The sequence below is a fragment of the Pipistrellus hanaki genome (genome assembly GCF_964339955.1).
Source record: "Pipistrellus hanaki genome assembly, chromosome: 3".
Classification (NCBI taxonomy): domain Eukaryota; kingdom Metazoa; phylum Chordata; class Mammalia; order Chiroptera; family Vespertilionidae; genus Pipistrellus; species Pipistrellus hanaki.
The window spans coordinates 78,077,986-78,094,885 of NC_140505.1; the positions used below are offsets into that span (position 1 = coordinate 78,077,986).

Genomic DNA, 16,900 nt, shown 5'->3' on the forward strand with positions numbered 1-16,900 from the left:
CCAATCAAAAGTATGTTCTCGGTTTAGGGGTGGTCCTACTCTTGTTTTTCAATAAGTAAAGCAAAGGCTAAACTTTGACACTGCGCTCCTAGGTTACCTGATGTGGCAAGAACAATGTGGGGCCCGCTCCCGTAGCTGAGGCAGGCTACTTTTTTGCCACTTAGAGAATCCAGTCTCCGGGGTTCGATGGTGCTCTGGACGTCGCCTAACCCCAGACAGCCACAGCAGTTTGTGCCAAGCACAAAAACCTGCGGGGAAAACCACAGTTAGTTCAAGAGTTCTCCTTCTGACAAGCCTGTCATTACATTCAAGCAGGCATCGGCCTCCTAAAACAAAACTGCTTTATTGTATAATAGATACGAATCTACTCTGTACTTTTTTTAAACCTTAATTCCTTAGTTCCCCCAAGGTCTTCAGTCCACCTAGCAAATGTATGACTGAAAATAGAAGTGGTTGATTTTTTTTCTTCAAAATTACCTCATTATTCACTGTCGTATATAAAACTTCATTGCCGGCACTTCCGAAGACACAGGCCTGGCGAATCAGCTGCAGCTCCTCCTCAGAACAGAGGGAGAAGATGGGCCACTTGCCCACATCTAGCATCTTCAGAGATGACGGGGTAGCCTGCACCGGCTGAAGAGGAAAAAATATATATATTGAGACTTTTCATTTAAAAATTAAATGTCCTTGCCCCTTTCATTTCTGCAGAAAAGCAGGCCTGATTTCGTGAGGAAGGAGTTCTATTTCTGAGAGGCTCTCACTGCCGAGGGAATTGCCCTCACACACCCCAGTGCTTCAGTGCTGCTCTCCCTGCAGCAGAGAGCCAGAGCTCTGGACAGGAGCAGACGCCACCTACTAATTTTCGTCACGGACCTGGGAATCATCCGAGGCCAAACACTGGGAGCCGAATGGCGAGCCATCTCTTTAAGTGCTGGCTGTCTTGAACAGGGCTCTGGAAACCAGGCTGGTTGTAAAAGCAGGAGAGTAAAGGGGAGAGGGGGGACTTCTATTTCACTAGCTGCCCAAGTCTTAGCAAAACAAGTCCTTGGAAAAGAACAATGCTGAGGGCGATACCGAGGAAACGGTCCAGAAATCTCAGGTCAGGGGCCAGCTCGGACCTTCAGTTTAAACAGCTGGCGGGTCCCCCTGCCCCCCTCAGGTTTGGGTATTGGTAGGAAGAAACACTCAGACGGTGTGTGTATTCATTTGCTAGGGCGACTACAGCAAAGTACCGCGGATGGAGTGACTTGACAACAGACACTTATTTCTCACAGTTCTGGAGGCTGGGACGTCCAAGAGCAAGACACCAGCACCGTCATGTTCCTGGTTCATTGCTGGTGCTTCTCTCCTGTGGAAGGTGCTGGGGATCTCTCTGGAGCCCCTTTCAGAAAGGCACTAACCTCAACCATGAGTGTTCCACCCCTGACTTAAGCACCTCCCACTTCCTAATACCATCACCTTTGGAAGTTAGGATTTCAACATGTGAATGGGGGTGGCAGGGCAACAACAGTGATACCTCCTGAGTAAGAAATTGTTTGGCAATTTTGTCTAAAGAAAGAAATGCATTGTTAGGCAGCTTTGTCAACATGTGAACATCACAGAGTGCATTTAGACAAACCTAGGTGTTTATAGTCTACTGTGTACCTAGGCTACATGATATAGCCTATTGCTCCTAGGCTGCAAGCCTGTATACATGTTGTGTACTAAATACTGTAGGCAATTGTAATGCATTGCACTACAATGTTACAATGTCACTAGGCAATAGGAATTTTTGAGGTCCATTATAATCTTACTAGAGGCCCAGTGCAAGAATTCATGCATGGAGGGTGGGGGACGGGGGTGTCCCTCAGTCTAGCCTGCAACCCTCTCCAATCTGGGACAGCTCCCTCTCACAATCCAGGACTGCTGGCTTCCAACTGCTCACCTGCCTGCCTGCCTGATTGCTCCTAACTGCTTCTGCCTACCAGCCTGATCACCCCCTAATCACTCCCCTGCCAGCCTGATCAACATCTAACTGCTCCCTGCTGGCCTGATTACCTCCAACTGCCCTCCCCTGATGGCCTGGTCACCCCTAACTGCTCTCCCTTGCCAGCCTGGTCGCCCTTAAGTGCCTTCCCCTTCAGGCCTCGTCTCCCCCAACTGCCCTCCCCTGCAGGCCTGGTCCCTCTCAACTGCCCTCCCCTGCAGGCCTAGTTGCCCCCAACTGCCCTCCCCTGCAGCCTGGTCCCCCCCAAATGCCCTCCCCTGCTGGCCTGATAGCTCACAACTGCCTTCCCCTGCAGGCCATTTTGTGGCTGCCATCTTGTGCCCACATGGGGATGGCCATCTTTGACCACATGGGGGTGGCCATCTTGTATGTTGGGGTGACAGTCAATTTGCATATCACCTCTTTATTATATAGGATAAGACCACCATCCTTATGTGAACTTTCACTGACCAAAAAACATGGTTATGTGGCACATGACTGTAAACTCACACGTTTAGCTCATGAGCATCTGCACTCATGATGAGAAAAAAGCATTCAAGGTGGACATCATAAAGCTATTTTGAAGAGCATTTTTATTGATTTGATAGTCTGAAAACTCTTATGTACTTTCCAAATTTTGATATTTTTGTAGATTACAATAAGATGCATAAACAGCCAATATGCCTATTAAATGACATGTTTGGCCATTTTCCTCAATAAATAGTGGGTTGCTCAGTTGGTTGGAGCATAAAAAGGTTGTGGGTTCAATTCTTGGTCAGGGTGCATACCTAGGTTGTGGGTTCAACCTGAATGGGGTGTGCATACAGGAGGCAACTGATCAATGTTCCTCTCTCGCTCTCTCTCTCTCTCTTTTTCTCTCTTCCCTTTCTCTCTCTAAAATCAATAAACATATCCTCAGATAAGGATTAAAAATAAATAATAAGTAATCATCATACCCTTTATGGATTTAAAGGAACAGGGATTTTCTTAGGCCTGTCTTTCCCATCAGCTACTAGGAATGAGTTCTGGTAGAAGGATGATCGTGCTAGATACTTATTTTCTACAGGCCTGAAAGGATATTTGTCCCTTCCACCCTTAGGAATCATGGCCTCGCTGACACCTTGGTTCTAGACTTCTAGCTTCTAGAACTAGGAGAGGATAAATTCCTGTGATCTTAAGCCCCTCAGTTTGTGGTCCTTTGTTAGGGCACCCTTAGGAAAATAAGAGAGAGGCCAAGCAGCTTGTCATTGCTAACAGAACCATCCTGAGTTAGTGGCAGAGCCTGAATGGGGGCGAGCTCCCCTGATGCCTAATCCGGCCACTTAACTTCACCGTGCCACTTGAACTGTGAGACCCTGTCCCAGGAATGCTGTCTCCTATTATCTTTTGGCAGCACCCAAGGTCACGTCAGAGCTAAGGACAGAACCTAAGCTTCTACTTTAAATGACCCACCTCCTTATGGCTACAAAGAACCTAATTTTCTATGAGGTCCTTATTTTAATATTTTTCCAACTTAACTCTAGAAATTTCAAAAAGAACAAAGGTTGGGATGTGGCATCAAATATTTAATGAAGATATCTTATGTGCTAGTTAAGAGTTCTTATATATTATTTCTAATCTTCTCAATTGTAGGACATAGCTATTGCTATCCTCGTTTTACATATAAGGAAACTGAGGCCCAAAGAGACTAAGTAATCCTCCAAGATCACTAGCTCCTCATGGATGAGCTCAGGTTTTTTTCCCCACATGACCTGTTGCTGAGTAAGAAGTTCACATAGAAAGTTATATTGCTGGTAGGCCTAGTGCTTGCTTGTATTTGCAGGGCTTTGGCTATTGCTCCCACAAAGTCCATATGAGCAGGGCGGTGACACCCACTGTGGGTTTTGTCATGCATGAACAGGGCAGGTGGCAATATACAAGAAAACAAGCAGCAATGACTTATTGCTACCCAATTTTCCCCTTTCAAGCAGGCTTCTGGATTTCAGCCTGTCCTGCTATAATAAAATCAAGTGGTTTCCTAGATGCCTAGATCAGGTTGCAAAGTCAACTAGCAACTAAACGCTAGCCCATCTCTGCAAAATCTATAGTGCCCAGCTCATAACTCTGCTGACCACTGGGAGTCCAAGGTGTTTGTAATGTCACCTGCAGCATACATCTGTGACAGGGCACTTCTGGTCAAGAGACCGCTGGGCCTGACAGTATCACCGAACATTTACTGAGTGTCCAATATTAAAGGTATAAAAATGGGACATAATCTCTCCCTTCAAATTCTCACAATTTATTAGAAAACAAATAACTACAATACAACCTAAGTAAAACAGAGGTGTGAATATACTGGTTTTTAAATCTGTCAGAGGCTGGCTGCTGAAGTCAGTCATCAAAAATTCATTTTTTGTTGTTTGTATGGGAAACTCACACAGTGATTATGATTAAAGAATAAATTGTGAAACAAGAATGAACTGTTTCACATCCGTACAACTGTAAACCCACTTTTGCCCCACTCTGCATAATAAAAGAGTAGATAGTACCAGAATTCACACGCAGGGCCCTATAGGAGCCTCAATCATGCTGCAGCCACCCGCAGGATGGCCGCCATCTCCATAGAAGGCACCCAACTGCCCTGCCTCTATGCCCAACGGTTATGTCAGGGACTGGCTGAGCAGGAGCCAAGAGAGGGCAACAGAAAAATATGTGTGGAATATCAAGGAATGAGAGCTTCCTTTACTGCTTTGTTCACATCCAGTCCACCTCCCCCATCTTTTGCAGGCATCTGTTCGGGAAATGCAAAGTAGCAAAGCTATAATTAGCTCAAGGAAAACATAACTAAGGAAACAGAGTTCCATAAAGTTAGAAACCACAATGCATTTTATTATTCCTTTGAGTGTGTGCTACATGTATAATTGTTTTTCCATCAATGAGAACCAAGTGGATTATGATACTTCACTTAACTACAAACAATTATTAAGTTGTCATAATTCAATTTAAAATACAGCATATGGGAAAGAATTAAAAATTACATGTCGGACTTCCTAGCAAAAAAAAAAAAAAAAAGGAAGAAGAAAGAAAGAAAGAAAACCAGCGCCAACACCTTGCCCTTTGAAGATTTCCTGGCAGTATAACACTTTATATGTAATAAAGTAATTTCATTGTTAATTCTTTGAGTACATTTTTTATTTTATAAAATCTGTCTCCAGAGAAAAGTTAGGAATTTCCCTATTAACATTTTGTAAGACTCTCCAGTCTTTTCTAAACTATTTTTGGACTTCCCTACAAGGACTCACAAACAAACACTTTGAATCAGGACATGGTAATACTATGGTTCAATTTCAGAAACTTCTGAAACTATGCTCACTATAATTTACATTGTTCACTATATTTTATTAAAAAAGAGTGGAAATAGAAAAGTAGAAGTTAATAGTGGCAGTTAATATTAAGCAGATACTAACAGTGAAGAGCAGATATTCTCTAAATTTAATAAAATTAACACTAGATGGAAATCAATGTGCATGCTGAAAGATGAGAAAGTTTTAATGTCAATTGGACACTGATTGGACTAAAGCTGGTGAAATGTAATGTTTAGATGTGATGAAACAGAAGTAAATTAAAGAATATCTATAATGAATTGAGATCATGTCATCTAGGATGAAGCATTCTATAATTTTTAAAAACCTCTGGGAATGGAGTGAACATTCCAACTCAAACCCTTCTGGGACACAGCATTGTTTCACCCAGCTCACACGGCATCTCTCAGAACCCTCTCTCTACTCCTCAGACTACATCCATAGTTCCTCACTGGGCCCTATAAACTTTACATCCTATATAACCACAAAATTATCTGTTGGCATCCTATATAACCACAAAATTATCTGTTGACTATACTGTGAGCCCCTCAAAGATAGATACTATCTCACTGATCTTCCTATCGGGTGACCAATAAATGTTTGATGAAGTGCTTCATGCCTCAGAAAATACATGCTCCAAAGGCATGTGTGTTTTTGTTTGTTTGTTTGTTTGTTTTTCTAACCTTGGCACTTTCTCCATAAAAAGGGGGAAGTTCTTCCATATGGACTCAGTCCTGTGCAGTCCCTGAGGAAAAAGTATTTGGTAAAATCAGCATCCCATATGTCAAATGAAACTAGGCAGGTTAAAATTACTTCTAATTAACAGAGAAAATAAGCTGAGCTCAAATACGGAGAAGAGAAGATAAAGGAATTAAGCTTTAGGCATGGGAGTTAATAGCTATAAAACTCAAAAGGCGTTTTAACTGTTCTGGAACTACCTGATTGCTTCTTATGGGAATCCTCCTGCTGAGGCTGGAAAAGCAATCCCAGGATAAATGTAGATTCTTAAATCTAAAAGGAAATAAGTCGAAAATTTTCATTTCAAAGTTGACTTTCTATAGATAAAGAAAAATAAACCTTGGACCTTGTTCAAACTTCCACTGGGATTGGAAAATCCCAAATCACTGTGAACAGCAGACTTATCAATCCTCAGCTCCACTGAGAAATATATGATTTACTAAGCTGGGGGAAAAGGTAAGGGAGAGGGGAGGTAATGAATGAAAAGGATGGAACGATGAATGAACATGGCTTTGATATCCTAAACTTTAACAAAAAATCTGAAACAACAGCCTTCAAGACTGTAGCAACAGTACTGGATGTGCCTGCCTGAACCATCTTCACAATATTTTCTACCACAAAGAAGTAACAGCAGAAGCAGCCCTATCAGAATACATGCACCATGTCCATGATTCAGTCATTACAAGTCAACTATCTCAACACAAAAGAGGAAAAAAAAAAAAAAAGCAATTTAATGAGCCCGCTCTCTACTCCTCAGATTTCTGTTAGAGCGTAGGCCCACAGACCAGGTTTTTGTGTTTGTTGTCTTTTCCACCTCATCCCTGCACCACTGTAGATAGAGATTTATTTTAACCACTGTATATGCTGGTTCTCTAAGGGAGAAAAAAGTGGGTTTTTTTCAGTGTCTTTTAGAAATTTCAAGAATAGTAACACATTAAAAATTAAAATGATGAAAAATGAGCCATTCTGTTTATTTGATAAGACATAATTGCAGCTAGGCATTAGAAAATTATCATATTCAAATAAAAACATTCAGTTGAATTCAATTAACATAATTTCATTTTTGTTGATCAACATTCCCAATATACTTAGTATCCAATATACAAAAATGATTCAAGATTAATTATTATTTTACAGTACTGTGAAAACATATAGGATCTTCTAGCATTGTGAAAAATACCTTTTTAAAAAACATTCAAATATGATGCAAACACATAGAAGAAACAGAGAAGGAAAAGAATATACCTTCTTGCAACTTTAATAAAGTCATTATTTACCTGAGAAAAATACAATTTAAAAATTATATCAGCTCTATTATTCAAAAGTCAGCAGTAGAGGTACTCAATTATTTTAAAAAATCAATATTGTAAAAATTAACTTCTAGATACTATACTTTATAAGTTTTGGGAGCAGGCTTCAACAATCTGGACAATGTAACATATGAAAAAAAATACTAAAAGAGCTTAATCTACAGTATTTCAACATAGAAAATTCAAAGGAAAACATCTGGAATGTGAAAAAAGTAAAACTTTCAAACTTCTGGAACAAAATATAAAACATATCTTTATGATTTCAGGGCAGGGAAAGATTTCTTAAATAAGACATAAAACAAAAGCATAAACCACAAAGAAAAGACCAATAAATTTTACTACATTAACGCTTAAAATTTTGGCATAATAAATGACAGAATGAACAAAAGGAAAAATGTGCCAAGGAATGAGAGAAGATATTTTCAACACATTTAACTGATAGCTGACACAAGGTAGCACCCAGAATATATAAAGAACGCTTAAAAATCAGTAAGAAAAAGACACGTTAGAAACGGGCAAAGGATACAAGCAATTACCAGAAGAAATTAATAAATATACAAAAGGATGCTCAAATTCACCATGAAATTTATGATGGAAATGTAATCACAATGCGATAGATCGCATCCATAAGATCTGCAAAATTAGAGAGGAAAAATACCTAGTGTTGGTGAGGATGCAGACCAAAAGACACTTGAATTGCTGGAAGGAATGTAAACTGATATAATAACTTTAGAGAGCAATCAACAATACTGCCTTTCAATCATATATATATATATATATATATATATATATATATATATATATATATATAGTTAAAACAAAAGTTTCATAAAATCTTACCCTTACTACATGAGATGCTTATATCTTCTTTTGTATTTTTTCTATTTTATTCTATTCTACCCCGTTTTTATCTTATCTTTCTCTATTTCATTTTTTAAAAACATACTCACCCCACTAAAATAATTTCAAGATCATTAATAAGTCATGCCTTATAATTTGGAAAACAATGGTCTAGATCACATGTGTCAAACACAAGGCCCGCGGGCCAAATCCAGCCCGCCAGGCCTTGCAATGTGGCCTGCACCGCGCTGTCATCACTGCACTCCGCTGTCAGTTTATGACATTGTCAGTTTATGACTGTTCAGTAAACCATTCGGCCCGCGATTTAGGCTGGATTTTAGATTTTGGCCCCTTCTCTGATTGAGTTCGACACCCCTAGTCTAGATAAACTCTAGAGTATATACAAAATGTTCACAAAAACAAAACTAGAAATAGAAAGCTGTATACTGAGGTATGTGTATAACACACACCAATTAAGTAAATTATCCAGAATCAACACAGATAAATATCCAAAACAATTTTGACCAAAATAACTAAGTTACAGAATGGTACATATTTGATAAAATGTTAAAACATGCAGAAAACAATAGAATTTTAATGTGGTATGAATATAGTGACATATATATGGCAGGACTTTGATAGGTATTTTTTCCATATGGACATTTTGATGGAGGTAATACCAGAGATAAAATTTGCCATGTCATTCTATCATTGAATTGGTATAATTTGGCTTTTCCAATTTAATCTGACAAGACAGTTTTCAAGATGCTAAGCTTAACTTAATCATCTGAGTATGGTAGGATAACCCAGAGTTAAGGAAAACAACATTTAGAATCAGAATGCCACCATTTTAATATTGCCTTTACCACGGACACAGGAATTCAATACAGGTTTAAAAATGAGAACTCATAACCCACAATTTCTCCATTTGAAAAATAAAATTTTACCAGTATCATAGGATGATAAAAACCAAATAGCATAGATACAACATAGCATCTTAAATGCCATAAAAAAAAATAAAGAAAAATTTACTATTAGTGTATTAGAATAGCAAAAATGTGTGTTTTTCTTCTCGTCTAAATCTAAAAGTTTCCCCCTTTTCTGCACAGGAGTGCAATATTTCTTGTAGACACTGAACAGGGGCTGGGATTGTTTGGGAAGATATTCTTCATAGTGATAGTGTCATGGCATTAGATAATCCCAAGTGATACATCCTACATGTTACTTTATTATTTTTTTCCCTACACAAGTTTTAGGATTTATTACTTGGCTCATGTATATAGTTTTATATAGTTAATTACTCATATTAAAAAGTGCTTTGTAAAATAGTTCCTTATGTACTTTGTTTAAATATAATTTTAAAACTATGCTATTATAGGATCTTACTGTACTGATATTTGCTTTGCAATATGAAAAGAAAATGGGAGGATAAGTGTCATGGCATTAGATCATCCCACATGATACATCTTTTTCTAAGCAGAAGCCCCTGCTGATGATCGCTATCTTTAGAGGGTCAAAATTAGATGTTCAAGGGCCAATGTTTCAAGTTTTGGCAAGAGTCATTTTCAAAACTAAATATACATCAACTAAGACAATCTTTTGTGTGACATTTCCTATTTTGGTTGTTTTCCTAAGTGTGTATAGTTCAATAATTTATTTCCAAATTAACCCTGTTTAGAACAGATAACTTCTATTCTTACATACTCTATTTCAAGAGTTTTCCCTACACTCTTTTTTTTAATATATTTTATTGATTTTTACAGAGAGGAAGAGAGAGAGATAGAGTTAGAAACATCGATGAGAGAGAAATATCGATCAGCTGCCTCCTGCACACCCCCTACCGGGGATGTGTCCGCAACCAAGGTACATGCCCTTGACTAGAATCGAACCTGGGTCCTTCCAGTCCGCAGGCCAACGCTCTATCCACTGAGCCAAACCGGTTTCGGCTTTCCCTACACTCTTAACTACACGGTTGAGTACTATTGGACAAGCAGACAATCTTTTGATGACTGAACAGGGTAATATATACATTCTGAATCCTCTCAAAGAACAGGTCAAATAATTCACTTCCCTGTACAAAGCACATAAAAGGCAGTCTACATATTATTGTTGGTAAAGCAATCACTACTAATCAGTGTGTCTGCTAACATGGCATGTCACTATGGACTGAAATTTGGTCAGGCCTATCTGGTTCATTCAGAAGTCTCTAAGAGCAATAATTCAATACCTTCAAGCCTGACATAATACCAAGTGAGTCTTTAAAAGTTTCAAATAAAGAAAAGCAATGACCACGCTTAGAAAACAACATCACAAGTCATACACAGTCAGAGGGACATTAAGAAACAATTGCAAAGTGTAGTTAAATGTAAAGAAAACATACAAAATTTTTCACCACAGCTGTCGTACTCCTTTGTAGTCGTACTCCTCTCTTCCACTGAGGAGCCCGGTCTCCTAACTTGATGTGCTGAGGTTAACTGTAAAACCCCTAATAACTTGAACTCAATTTGAAAAAACATTTTGTTTTACCTTTATATTATAAAAGATGATTACACTTGCTATAATGGTCAAGTATGAGTCCCCATGAAAGACATAGTAGAGAATGGCAAGGAACATCTTCTCCCAGAAAGACAATTAATTCTAAAAACCAGTTCTCTGCCATAACTATCACCTTCAGTTTACCCTCCAAACCCAGTGACCATGCTGTTAAAACTGCAACCCCTATGTACACTCCCAGTCCCCTTTCTCTGCTCTCTTTGTTCATAGCACTCATAATTTCCTAGCATTAAATAAGTGTTTATTGTTATTCATTTTTTGCTAGAAGGTAAGCTCCAGAAGAAAAGAAATCTTTGTCTATTATGTGCACTGACATATCCAAACAAACACCTAGCCATGATCTGATACAAGGCAGTCACTGGGTAAATGTTTGTTGAATGAATGAATTAATCCAAGTTGAGAGTTTAGTACAAAACATTTCTGGAGACAGTCAAATTTCAATTTCACTTATACAGTTAACAAATATATACCGAGATCTGTAATTATAGAGAACGATCACATCATATCAGATAGTGATAAGTGCCAAATAGAGCAACTTAAGAGCAGGAAGCAGCTACTGGAGAAGAGGTAGCTACCTCCATGAAGCGATGGCAATTGTTTTGAGACTTGAATGAAGCTGGGTGCTGTGCAGATTTGGGTGGAGGGGGAAAGTAAGCTTTGAACATGGACAAAATACTGAATGGAGAGGCCCTAGGGTTGAGGAGTCCCATACCAACAATGAGGCCTGCATGGTGGGAGTGGGGTGTGCAAGAACATATTCCAACTGATACCATGTACTGGCATATACTACCTGGTGCCCTGGGAAATAGAAACTACATTTTACCTGGAGTACTCAGACTCTCTGACAGTACTTCTTCTGTTCCAGCCCCCAAACGTCTGTACCAGCACATCATGCAAGATTGCAAGGCACATAGCAATAACATTGTTTAAAAAGTTCCAAGTAGCCCCAGGAGTCACGCAGCTGACTTAAGTGCGAAGGCCCCGGATGGTGTGAAGCCACGCAGAAGCCTAGGGTGCAAAGCCAGGAGGCCCCAGGGGCAGGGCCATCTCCTCCCAGTTGGGGAGAGAGCTGCTTCCAAAGCGCCCCCCCTTCCTCAGCTCTGACAGGTCAGGTGGCCCAGGGGCACCGGGCAGCTCGAGGGCAGGCATGCGGTCACAGCCGTGGACTAGAGCTGCTCCAACGTTTTATGTAATTTCCCAAGAACAAGAGCAAAAAGTTCACTCTGAACTCGCCTTCCAGTTCAAGGAGGAAGTTCCTGTTGGGCCAAGGCGGGGCCCTTGGGAAGTTATCTGAAAACCTCTGAAAACCCCCATTGGCGGGTCTGAGAGAAGTAATGACCTTCCAGCTTACAGTAAGGATTTAGAGCGACTTCTCCCCATCCCTTCCATGTGGGTTTCATGGAAGGGATGGGGAGATCCCAGAGGGGCATCCCTGAGGGGCACCACCACTAGGAAAGCCGGGGCAGGACAGCAGACCTCAGCATCACAAACGCCTCACACGAGGGATCAGGCATCTCCAAACTCCCAAGGCTTTGGGGACCAGAACCATGGAGAAGATGGTGGGGTCCCCCAAACGGGAATTCCGGAGAAAAGGGCAGAGATGGGCCCGGGCCAAAGGGGGGGGGGGGGGGGGGGGGAGGGTCGTCGGCGAGGAAGAGCGACCCTAGCTCGGGCAGCCTCTGTGCGCTGTCCCTCCAGATCTGGACCAGGCACAGCGAGTTGGTGAGCGGATGGAGGCCTGGACCTCGGTGCATAGATGGACGGGACCCGAGCCAGAGTCCAGGCGGCATAAACGAACACAGGAGTAGCCCACGTGGGACGGCGAGGGGAAGGGACAGCGACCCCCGTACGCCCCCGCCCGCTCTGGCCAGCCTCCGCGCAAGCGCCACCCCTAAGCCAAGGCCACGTCACACCCGCCCCAGCCCAGGTCCGCTATCTCCGCCGTAGCGTCGCGCATGCGCAGGGGCTGAGGGGGCCGGCGGGCCGGTGGGTGCGCAGCCCCGGGCCCGCGCCCGGGCCCCGCCGGCGGGTGTGCGCACGCGCAGCGCCGCCCGGTCCGCAGGCCCCGGCGGCGGCGCAGCCCGAGGGGCGCCGCTAGGCCCCGCCGGTGCCGGGGCGCTCCCGGGGGCGGGCGCGGCTGGGGGCTCAGAGGCTGCTTCTGAGCGGCGGCCGCGACCCGCAGCGCGGGCGGCGGGGGCGGCGGCACCGCCCCGGGACGCCTGAGCCCGGGCCGCGGCTGCCCGGCCCTCCCCGGCCCGGCGCGCCGCACCCCAGCCCAGCCCAGCCCAGCCTACCTCCGCCGCCCGCCGCTCCGCTCCGCCTCCTGCGCCGCCCGCGCCGCACCGTCCGGACGGGCGCGACGATGTGGCGCCTCCCCTTGCAGCGGCCAGGCCTCGGGATGCGCTCGGTGCCGGGTGGACCGGGGAGGGGAAGAGAGGGGAGCCCACGCGAGGGGAGGGGGCCGGGAAGGCGCCTCGCCCCTCCTCTCGGTGCTGCTCCCGCTGCGCGCCCCGCTCTTCCCCGCCGACCCTACCCCCCTCCTCTGGCCCGGGCCCATCTCTGCCCTTTTCTCCGGAATTCCAGTTTGGGGGGCCCCACCATCTTCTCCATGGTTCTTGTCCCCAAAGCCTTGGGAGTTTGAAGATGCCTGATCCCACGTGTGAGGCGTGTGTGATGCTGAGGTCTGCTGTCCTGCCCCGGCTTTCCTAGTGGTGGTGCCTCTCAGGGATGCCCCTCTGGGATCTCACATCGCCTTTTTCACACGGTCCCCCCTAATGGGGGACAAGCCCTGCACCTTTTCTAGTACACAGGCTGAGGAGGTACCCTGAGTTACTTTGGGACCACAACCTGGAACAGCCACACTCCCTTTAATAAGTGGCAGCAATTGCTTGTATTGCACTGCTTGCACTACTGTTGACCTTAGTACAGTTTAGTAAAATGCACCGCAGCCTTATGATGTGCAGTAATTCCTTTCAGATGGAATTACATCGCCTGAGCAGGTTTTGGTAAAATGCTACACAACTAATTATTATTAGCTGTTCCTATAAAGTAAGTTGATTGCTTATAGGCCGGCTTTTAAATGACATAAGTTCAATAGTTAAGTGATTTGACAGAAGTAGGACAGCCAGATAAAAGAACAGATTGCAACTACACTCCCAGTGTAGTCATGCCTGTCTCTTGTTTGGTCTGGCATTTGTCATTTCATTGGGAAAGTTCCAGAATGCCTAGCTGCTCTTATTGCAGCAGCTTCACTCCGTTGAGCTCCAGAAGGAGACTTGCACTGATTTGATTGTACAGGATAGGAGTAGGGCCAGAGGTTTACATGCATGGCGTTGCCTAAGACAAATGTTTCCCCTGAAACAATCCAGTTACCCTTTGCCCTTTTAATATAAACTCTGACATAATCATAACTGGAGGGAAAACTTAGAATTTTTATTTTAAAGGGGATAATTAGAGGGTCTCATTCAATAGCACTTATCTAAAAGGAGAGGATGGCCAGACTAAGAAAAGCAGTCAGAGAGGAGGGGCTATCACTCAACATACCTTCCTTATGGGACAATTACTTGGAATGTTTAAGACTCACTAGATTGTGAAATTCTTGAGGGCACAGATCATGCTTCATTAATTTCTGTACCACAAAATACTTAATAGATGTTTATGGAGTTATTCTATTACATGCCTTTAACTCCTCAAATATGCTTCCACACTACATTAAGAAACTTCAACAGAAACACAAACCCACTAATCCACTGTCTACTCTCATTTTAGTTGGTTTGTGCCAGTTCTGGGCCTGACTGCCTGGATAGCTGATCTCTTTTTTTTTTTTTTTTTTTTTTAATATATTTTATTGATTTTGTACAGAGAGGAAGGGAGAGAGATAGAGAATTAGAAACATCGATGAGAGAGTCATCGATCAGCTGCCTCTTGCACACCCCCTACTGGGGAAATGCCCGCAACCAAGGTACATGCCCTTGACCGGAATCGAACCCGGGACCTTTCAGTCCCCAAGCCGATGCTCTATCCATTGAGCCAAACCGGTTTCAGCTGGATAGCTGATCTCTTAAGAGTGGTTGATATCAAATCCAAAAACGCTTGAGATTACCTTTTCTTATACCTTGGTCAGCTTTCTCCTTCCTCCTTTCTTATGGCAAAGCAGTATAACACTGAGTCCATATTGAAAACCTAATGACTTAGTTTTCAGTTCAGGAAAAGGCTTTCCTCTGACTACCTCCAGAGTTAAAATTCATCATTAAACAAGTTTGGTTTTCATCAAACAGGAATTGTTTCTAATTCAAACACTCAAGATCTCTGGCCACTTTTTCCCTTTATCCAAACTGTTTTGTATTTAAAGCATTTTAAGGGATTTGAGTCGCCATTTAGAGAGCAAAATTACAGAAAACCACTTTCATACAGAATGTAACACATCATTTACAAATCAACCCAGTAATAATTCTCTCCCTACACAAATAATACTCCTTTACAAATTAGCATTTATTTTTTTTAAGGTTTGGCTATTTTAAAATTAAAGTCGATACTTTTTTAAAGGTCTTGAGATTATTCCTAACGTATGAAAAACTTATAGCACGGACTTTCTTTGATATCTAGCACTGACACATATTGTTAATGGGGAACTTAATGTTAAGATGTGACTACAACAAGAATAATTAGAGCAGAGGATTCAACAGGTTTAGTCCCAAAATATAGAAAGGGAAACTTCCTGTAACAAGTCTGACCCCTGGGGCAGTTGGAATATGGGAAGAAACTGTTAGACTGTCTCTATTTTTTTTTTTTAACCTAAATTAAGAAATCAAGGGGATTCAAGATAGCAGTGGAGTAGGAGGAAGTTACACTCACCTCCTCCCAGGACCAAACTGGTTATTTAGGTTGAATTAGAACAATCATCTGAAGATTAAAATAACTAACTGAGGATTAGTTGAATAAGAGTCTTAAAACAAATATTTACAGAAGAAGCTACATAGAGACTGGTAGGAAGGGCATAGGTGCAAAAAGGGCTGGGCCTGCACCGATGTGAGGCAACTGAGAATCTGGAAGGATATCTCAGCAGCAAAAGTCCTGGGTTAGTGTGGGGGTCTCAACTCCACACCTGGTTGCCAGCCCAGAGCACCAGGAAGAAGAGCCCACATAATATCTGGCTGTGAAAAGCAGTGGGGATTCTGCCTTATAGGGAGAGAGAGAAGTCTGCTAAAACTCCGCATGTCCTCTTAATAGGCCAGCACAAAGCACACTCACTCTGAGTTCTGGTGGAGGGAGAGAAGCTCCAAGTGGACTAGAATTGTGAGGAGAGACTGGGTTGTGTGACTCCAAGGACAAATCCAAAGGGACAACCGTCAGGGTTCCTGTGCAGAGTTCCTCTCCCACACTACCCACAAACCCCCTCCAGATGGCATCAGCCTGGGGGGATGCAATTGCCCCACCCTCCCAACTCTCTGTTTCCTGCCCTGCAAGCTCAAGCCCTGCGAGGTGTCAGCTGCCCGGGCTCTGGGGGTAGAAGTCTGAGCAGACTCAGGGGTGTTAGAGAGTGAGTGATGCACTCCCAAAAATGAAGTGCAGGCCATTCACCTCAACCTTCCTGAGAGCCTGACCTGTGTCATTTCCCCACAGGAGGTCCACTGGTTTCATTCACCCTCTCAGTTCCGAGCAGCTCTGCCTTGCTGAGCTCAGGCTCCGGAGGAGGTCTGGGCAAAATCCAGGACAGACTGAGCTGTGTGGCTTCAGGGTCATTTTCTCCTCCCATGCCCAACCGGCACCACTGTTCCTGTGCAGATCCCTTCCTTCACACAGCCCAGTCTTGGTCTGTTTGAGTCTGTTAAATTGCTGGGCCTCATTCTGATGACTTCCTGAGATTCTGCCCCACGCCAAAGTTCTATGAACAGCAGGCCCTGAGATTTTGCTGGGTGGCCTCGTACCAAGCACTGGTACTGAGTTTGAATCTCTATCAGTTTGGTACGTCTCACCCCTACCTGTTGATTTGCTGAGAAACGTTCTTCTGCAATTTGTGTACTGCCAGAGGCTCTTTCAGTGATGGAGCCTAAGAGTCACAGGGGTATATTAGGCCTTTTGCTAACCTACCACCAGGCTCAGTGCTGATGGAAGCCGGCCTTATATGCAACTTAGTGCTTAGTGCACACGTA

The 16,900-nt window shown here is 43.2% G+C and overlaps 2 protein-coding genes and 1 long non-coding RNA gene across 6 annotated transcripts in view; all 3 read right to left on the reverse strand.

Annotated features, from left to right (window-relative positions):
• Nucleotides 1–13,212, reverse strand: part of RCBTB2 (RCC1 and BTB domain containing protein 2) — a 108,180-nt gene extending 94,968 nt beyond the window's left edge. The window contains exons 1-5 of one of the 4 annotated variants that reach the window (XM_084879390.1): nucleotides 13,043–13,075; nucleotides 6,246–6,318; nucleotides 5,991–6,052; nucleotides 478–633; nucleotides 98–248 (exon numbers count right to left, since the gene is read on the reverse strand). In XM_084879390.1, the coding sequence (XP_084735516.1) occupies nucleotides 98–248; nucleotides 478–633; nucleotides 5,991–6,029 (346 nt within the window). In that variant the 5' untranslated portion in view covers nucleotides 6,030–6,052; nucleotides 6,246–6,318; nucleotides 13,043–13,075. Of the gene's footprint in view, nucleotides 1–97; nucleotides 249–477; nucleotides 634–5,990; nucleotides 6,053–6,245; nucleotides 6,319–13,042 lie in introns of those variants that run through there. The other 3 variants (XM_084879393.1, XM_084879392.1, XM_084879391.1) reach the window with 3 other exon arrangements.
• Nucleotides 1–16,900, reverse strand: part of LOC311620254 — a 387,779-nt gene that overhangs the window by 308,673 nt on the left and 62,206 nt on the right. The window lies entirely within an intron of this gene.
• LOC311620215 (histone-lysine N-methyltransferase SETMAR-like) overlaps nucleotides 1–16,900 on the reverse strand; it is an 85,843-nt gene that overhangs the window by 18,672 nt on the left and 50,271 nt on the right. The window lies entirely within an intron of this gene.